Genomic DNA, 8,194 nt, shown 5'->3' on the forward strand with positions numbered 1-8,194 from the left:
TGGGTTAGGAACGGAGGAGCTTATTCAAGGCGTGAGACACTTGAAACGTCCTCCAAGCCATAGTGACCACTTCATCAATCTGCAAGCTTTGATGCTCGCTCATTGCCTTTCAACAGCAATGTGTCAACTGCTGGAAATATTTCCTATTCTATGGAGATTTTCGAGGTACTTTGAGAGTGACCAAATAAACCTACACAGCAGGAAGGTAATTGTTACCCCACGGGCTCCTCAGTACCCTCAATTCCAGCGTCTGACTCTGTGACCTGACTTTTCGTTGGCTGACCAGCTCATCAGCCCCCCAATTATGGTGGAAGAGAGTTCTAGCCAGACTTCAGGGGTGATTTGACGAAGACACCTAAAGACGCTGTTCCTGTTGACAAAGAATGGTGAATATGCCTCTACTCTAAGTTACTTGCAGAGGGAATACCAAGCGAAGATTTATCAAATGTTCCACACACGTTAAACCCTCATTTCACCTCTTCACAACAACATGTTTCAAAGCATGTCAAAAAGTGATTTGTTACCCTCAAAGATAATCAAAATTTAAACATTTCACTCAAGAAAGAGGGTGTAAATTGGATACCTTTTTGTTCATAAATTCACGGAATTGACCGTGGGGTTATTTACAACGGCGGACTTGATCAGATGAATTTACACGAAGGAGAAAATCAGGCATTTCTCCAGCTGCTTCACATCAGAAAACAAACGAGGTTGAAATAGGAACTGAATTAAATGCTCCTTTGTGCATAAATCCACAGAACTGATATTGGGCCTTTTCATAACGATGGTAATTTTGGGCAAGGACATGATCAGAGGGGTTTCAACGAAAGGGACAATCAGGTGTCTGCCCATTTGCTTCACATCACAAAACATGCAGTTGACAAATTTTTAGTTGCTCCTACACGACCTGGTAAAAATGTCGGATCACTTTAGTGGGAAGAGAAACTTTCAGGAGATGATTCCATTTGCATGCAGAGAAAAGTAACGTTATGCGCTGTGGGAAGCTACAGAGTTTGATTTGAGGTCACTTTAAATGCCTATGCATTGATGTGTATTGAGTGAATCTGCAACCTCACTACTTGGAGTCACTGGGAACTCCGCTTCCACTTTAAGGAGATCCAAGTTGAGATGTGAGAAAGGCCTCTATGGCCTATCATTGCTAACAGCTTCGGGTATTCATTAATGCAAGTTACTAGCAAAAAGACAGAGGCCTACAACCTTCACATAACTGCGTTTATATTGAATTAGAGATTCACAAGAGCCGACTCTGTCAATGCTGTCGTCATGGTTCAAAATTGCAGTACTTGTAGTGATATAAATACCGCGTGGCACCCCCAAGGCTAACATTTAACATAATAGGCCATTTTTGCATCGGTACTGCCATCTAGGTCAGAATCCTGAGCCAAGGTTTACTTTCTTGCAAATATGAGGAGCTATTTATGCGATTAATATGGGTTGAGTGAATCAGAAAGCATTTCCAGTTTGATGTAAGCAAAACATGGTAGCTTATTAATATAAAATAATCAATGTAGACGTTAATATAGCATTTACTGCTTAGAAACTACTTAGTCCGAGGTGATTCTGCTCCTTTACTTAAGACACGCTACTGCAAAATTCAGAAATAAAACATTGGATTTGTTAGATTACAGTCTACTTGAATCTTACCTTTCCATTTCGTGAATTTAAATGGAGCTTTAAAGGATCTCACAACGTCTACCTACTCTGTGACAAAATAAGGGGACAAATACTCCACGGTGCATAGTGCACGTCCAGAAAGACCATGTTATGACAAACCAAGAATTACTATCCCATCTATGTCGCTATAAAAACGACTGCTATATTCGGAGCGTCAGAAAGACGATTGTCTACAGGCGTAGCCACAAAATCGAGAACTTATTGAGGGTGGTTATCAAAAGCGCAGCTAGGAATATGAATGTGAAACATTAGAGACATCAAGTCCCTTTTGAGGTCGTATTAAAGCAATAGTTTGGGAGTGCTAATAACTTTAAGACTCCATAGGCACCATATCTATTACTTTTGTGCTAGAAGTGAAGTATACAAGTCAGATAATTGGAAATGAAATTAGTATCTCACGAGGAAACATTTTGGGAGGATTCTCCAGCCATGCGAAGACTGAGCACGAGGTTGAAAAGGAAGGCTGCAGCCCCATCGAAGGTGTCATTGTGCATGGAAGTGGAGCGAAAGAAACTGTCCATTACCTCAGAAACCAACTCGCGACCATTACGTAAACATTCTAGATAGAATCTGGGTGGCCCATCTGCCAAGCGATTTCGACATTTTAGGTCCGTTAGCGTGCCACTGACAGCGGCAAACTTGTAGTCGATGAAATCTGAGCAAATAATGACAACCTTTACTCAAAATTATGGTATTTCACCCCCTTGTCTCGAAATTGTCACTTGTACTAGACTTTCAAATGAACCATTAATAAATATGGGTGTTAGATAAATTACTAGCAAAATTTACTTGCATTTTAGGTTCTTCGAAAGGTTCTTAGCTTCCTTTTTACAAAATATGATGTACGATCGATAACCCAAGTTCACCTCTTCAGCTGAGCGTTTTAATAATTCATTCCTGACAGCTTGGGAACAGCAGTCCTGATTGCCGTAGGATCGTCTGCAAATATTTGAATCTTGGCTGGTTGAATCTAAAAATGCAGAACAAATACTTTCAAGGCTTTCATACGTAGTAAAAAATAGAAAATAACTATTCGTCCATTCTTGCTAAGTTAGTCGCCTTTAGGGGCATGTGACGATTTCACGATTATTTTTTTTATATTAAACACGTTGAACTTTTAAGGAAGCCAACCAGGCACAAAACTCTGCAGCTATACATGATAAGATTCTGATAAAATCTAAAGCTCAAATACCTCCTGGTGTGTTTTCTATTATTACTCCCATAGCAATTAATTCTTTATTGACCTCTTCACAACTCAGTCTATTTGGTTTTGATAATGTGCAAAGTTTCTGCAAGTGCAGGAAGTATAGGATTGCCAAAATCTTTGCAGTAATATTCATATGTGCATCTCAATTCTAGGCGTTGAAGCTTTTAAGACAATCATACCACAACCATTTTTCGTGCAAATGTTTTGTATTTTGGATAGGGTGTCAAGGTCGAAATCAGATGCTGGTTAACTAAAAACTGAGGTGAAAACTTTGCTAAAATATTCAGAGGAATTAAAGATCTAGAGAGAGTCAATTTTAGGACTTTTAGGTTACAGTTGGTGAAATTCATTAGAGCTGTGTCAAGTCAATAATGTTTAAAAGAGGCTATCTGACTCATCGGAATACAGCCATTGTTACTTGTTAGTAAAACGTAATTTAAAACTTTTTATTTTTTTTGTGCATTTTTTGTGTCTGAGATAATAGAACACCTGATTTTAAAGTGAAATTTAGACCTGAAGAGATGATGGAGCTTGCTATGATAAATATGTGGAGAAACTAATGCACATACTTCTAGTGAACAACATTTCCGCTAGCTTCCACCGCGTTTACTTACCAGCTCCCTTCGTATTGGGTCTGTATAGCCCTTAAACCTAAGTAAGGGAAAATGATAATACTCTGCATTAGAAAAAGGATGTAATGCACTGGTGATGGTTTATGTTGCAGTTTAAGTTAGTACAGAAAACTGTATATCGCAAAAGTCAAACAGTTGTAAAAGGCAACTTATGTGGGGGATTGGATTTAAAGGCTGGATAATTTTTTACAACCAGCGCATCTTATGGATCAACCGCTTTTTCAAGTGTCGGTTGCTTAAAATCAGTCCAAATGAGGAAGACTTTATCTTCTTAGACTATAATGCTAGACTTTTGTCAAGACAAAGTTTAGAATTTCATCCACAAGTTTACCTATGCTTCGTCCAAGTCGCATTGTAACGGATTGGTGGTTTCTCTCTTCTACCATATCAACCACATTCGTAAAACAAACGTATTGGTTGGAGTTTAATGGCTTTACTTAGACAATTGTGATAAACATACAAGTCATACAGGTTATATAGGTTTGGATTTCGTCTCCTCTCCATTTAAAGGCATATTGCATTATCGCTTTTTGTTCATTCTATTTGCATTCAACCCGAAATTAAAAATCATCTACTGTAAAACCTTTTGATTCCTTCTGCAGTGAACCCACACACATTCAGCCATCTGCAACAGGCGTTTTTCCTGTTCTTTTTAGAGTTGCTTGTTAATCAAGGGAATTAGAAAAGCAGTTCTTTTAGAGAGGATTTGCACTCCATTAGCACAGATCCTAAGCACCGAATCGTGTGCAAACTTGCTATGAGCCATTTCAGCATAATGTGGGACTTACGAGTAACGTATGGAAGAGCTAAAAGACTACTAAATCTGTCAGATGTCCATACTACTAAGGTAAAAGCTTGAAGCCCCGAAAATGATGGCCATGTACACATTTAGACAACCATCAATTGCTCTCGAGACGGCAAGTGGAGGTAGGTAGATAAACTGTAGCCAAGGTACCACCTAAGCTTACGCATACTTGGAACGTTTGTTAATACCTAGCTGAGCCCATTGCAAAATTAGAAATGATTCAAAAAATTTAACAGCCTGAGAATCTACAGACCAGCCCAGTACATCAACAAATAGTAGATTAAGGTGGGTGATTTTAATTTTTGCAATTGTTATGGTGCGGTGGATAGCAAGAAAGCAGTAAAATAAAATGATAAATGCTTTAAATTAGTTGAAGGCTCCAGCACAGCATGATCTGTGGGAGTTGTGCGAATAGGAATGCATTTAAAATATGTAAAAAATTGACGCTTCATCCACATTTCTAGCGGGCTTTCGGAATCTTAACTGACGACAAGTAATATTATGGTGAGGATTAAGCGGCAGAAAATGACTGACGGAAAATATTACCAAAAGAGGGAATATGCTGGGTAAAGCCGCCTGTTAGATGACTCGTTTTGGGCAGAATCTTTCAAAAAACTATGGTTAGAAAAAGAGCGCATTTTATATAGGACGTTGTCAAGCTTTGAAGGAAAACATACAACACAAGACTGTCATAAATAAAATTAAATCACCCATAACTGGCCCATGAGTGAAATTTATTCTAGCCTTTGTGAACAGTTTATGATAAACCTAACAGACTGGCGGCTGGTTTCAGGGCAACAAATACCCTGTGACTACCAAAACCTAGGAGTAACAACTGGGGATGATGAAGACGACTCTTCAAAAAGGCAGCTGTGCCACTATTTAATAAAAGTTTAATCGGGCATTTATTATCCAAAACGTGCATTCGCGACTTTGTGCACATAGCTCCTGGCCCATGCCTATAGTCTTCCTATACAACGACAGTAAGTATCCTTTCATATTGGTACGAATAATCCGGTATTAATGAACTTCTTGGCTCCCATGAAACACTTTTATGGGAAAATTGGGACTAAAAATATAAAAAAGACATATATTGCCCATCTGTTATACCCTCAAGGTAGAGTCCAGATTGTGCTTTGATTATCTTTGACTAAAAATTCTGTTCCCTTGCAAGATTCACGTCTCCACCCTGGTTAACCTAATGAATACATAAACCAAACAACAAAGGTTTTTGGACTTTAGAATTTTTTAAAAATCTTTATTTGTACCTTAAACACAATCTTGTTTGTTTTAAAGCAACCTGTTTATCGAAATATTAACCACTTCATATTTGTTTTATACTTATTTTTAATTGGCTGTTAGTAGCCAACATCGGACTTTGTCATTGGACAGGTGCATTCAAATATGACTCTGTTTGGCCTTTAAGTGCACAGCACCCCCAGCCATTTTACTTTCTGCACCAGTTGTGAGAGTAAGCTCTGGTATCTATTATCTTTTTAGTCTTTATTATTAAGCCATTGAATTAAGCCAGGATATGGTATGCTCGTTTTGGTGTATGACTTTCGATCATATCAAAATTCGCCTTGATTTACTTTAAAATGAACGATGTGTATGCATGTGTTTACTGGGCATTCGTGCTCCCTAGTTGTTTTCACGGTCTGATCCCCAAATGTTCTGAGTTCATTATGCTGCGTTGTCCTGTAATAAATAGAAATTGCCATTATGAAACCAGTCTCTTCACGCTCATCGACGTTTCTTACTTTTTCGTCTTTCTTCGCTACGTGTATTTATTTATGCATTGTGTGCACTATAGTTATATGGTATTTTTATCCGAGTTATTTTCGACCTCCATTTGGCGATGTAAATGTTCAGTGCATTCCTTTGAATTCAATGCTATTTGTCATGCTAATTTATATGTTAGAGAAGTACAGCGTTTATCGCATGTATGTTATTTGAATTCATTTGATCGAGGCAGTACTATTCCTGCGGTCCATATCAGGCTCATCCCTTGCATTCTCATTGCAGCTTGTGAAAGCAGTTTTGGTGTTATTTTCGCTGAAGTTGACTAGACCTCACATCCAAATCATTTTGCTCACCCATTTTAAATCGCATTTTTTCAGCTGGTTTTCCTTGGTCTTTATCTTGTCAATAGTCAGGTTCTCTATCACTCAGCATATATTGGCATTTCCTGCGCCTAATCCACACTTAAAGGAGTGGGGCGTCATCATATTCATACCTGCCAAATGATGATTATATTTTGCCTATGTTCCGATTGAGCAGTAATACTGAGACGCTGTCATATATCAGATGCAACTCATGGGAGCCTCTTCTACTATCGTTCGAAGGAAACAAACCACCTGTCATGATTCACGAGGAGAAATTGCGGCGGGAACGCGCCTTGTGCGATCTGTTTTGAGTTATCAGCTTTCATAGTAGTAATGCAGTTTTGGGTTTTAGTGATCTTCCTTACGTCAATTTATCTATTAGCAAGGGAAAGCAACATTCAGTTTTAATTTGGCAGACATCACTTGGTTGGAGAATCAATTGGAATTAATGTTTGACAGCCTAGGCGCTTGGTATCTCCTTTCATCGAAATTGCCTGAGACAGTTCGCCCATCCATCGTAGAGAAAAAAATCTAGTCTTTTTGAATCTACGTTTCGTCACTAGAGGAACGAATTGTAGGTTTAGTTTTGCCGGTGGGTCGCTTAGCGTTGATTGATACTCCTCATTTTGATTTTCCCGGAGGCGAAAATAAACTGCTGCTTGCGCGTTTTAGTGAGTCACGCTGTTTGGTTATTTTTGGAGTTTAGCGAGATTCATAATGTTTGGTTTTCTTTCAGTAATTACAAACTGAACTTTTCTCTGTAACATCTTAGTGATGCACAGTGACTTTGTTAAATAAAACGCCTATTTTTACCGGATATAGTGTTGGGGCGGCGTTCTAAAGCTGACGCACTCCTCATGCCGATCGTACTCCGTAAGGACAATGACCCTTGAAGTCTTTCGAATCATTTGGAGTTAGGTGGACTTGATTGGGTTCCATGACGTGCTTCAACTACTCTGCTTACTTCAAGAAATCCCTTTTGCTCTAGGGTGGGAGGAAAATGCATTACCCTTAAGGCGACCCTATTACTTACATGGAGCCGAGTTACATTTATTATTTCGTAAATCTTAAGATTTGCATTCGTAGTCGCATGTGCTTTGCCTTTTTTGAGGTAGAAGGAAGAGGGATGACTTTCAAAGAGGTCTCACGAAAGTCCTCCAGCCCACGAAGCTGCCTCGAGTTGGCACTGGAGGCGGAGCGGGTGTGCAAGACGACACGCGACTATCAGACGGCCATCCGCCTTTTCCGCCAGGCCCTTGCCGTAGGTACTGATGACATTACCGTCCTCTCCGCCATATACAGCCAACTGGGTAACGCCTACTTCTACGAACACGACTTTCTTCACGCCCTCGAGTTTCATCGGTGGGATCTCTCCCTCTCTCGGTTCGTGTGCTCTTCTCTTTTTCTCTTGGTTTAGAGTAATCAGGGTTGGGTTGACGAAGCATTCATCGAACATCTACCAACGAGTTGCATCGATGTGATCACCGTTTCGATATCTATCCATTCTCTTCCTCCTTTCGTTCCTCCGTCTGTCTGCTCTTCTTATAGTTGGCATGATATGGAAGTAGCATCGCCAAGAGGAAGTGTATGGTTAACATATGACTCACGCTGCTCAATACCATAGTCTCTCCTTGAATTCGTTAGTTTCCGCCTTCTCTCCCATTGTCTGATAATTTTGGTGATAGAGGTAAGATCCAGAATGAAGAAATTATTGACTCGCTTTGTTTACTCTCTAGAAGGCTCTCGGGCT

The 8,194-nt window shown here is 39.5% G+C and overlaps 1 protein-coding gene across 1 annotated transcript; it reads left to right on the forward strand. All coding sequences in view use genetic code 11, as the record gives it.

Moving 5' to 3' along the window:
* Positions 1-5,294: 5,294 nt before the first annotated feature.
* EGR_06528 (G-protein-signaling modulator 2) lies at positions 5,295-7,925 on the forward strand (the record flags this gene model as incomplete). The annotated part of the gene is made up of 4 exons (XM_024495777.1): positions 5,295-5,342; positions 5,766-5,810; positions 7,556-7,827; positions 7,862-7,925. 4 exons carry the CDS (start codon positions 5,295-5,297, stop codon positions 7,923-7,925), a joined length of 429 nt encoding a protein of 142 aa, XP_024349841.1.
* Positions 7,926-8,194: the final 269 nt, after the last annotated feature.

Source organism: Echinococcus granulosus (assembly GCF_000524195.1).
Source record: "Echinococcus granulosus chromosome Unknown EG_S00058, whole genome shotgun sequence".
Classification (NCBI taxonomy): domain Eukaryota; kingdom Metazoa; phylum Platyhelminthes; class Cestoda; order Cyclophyllidea; family Taeniidae; genus Echinococcus; species Echinococcus granulosus.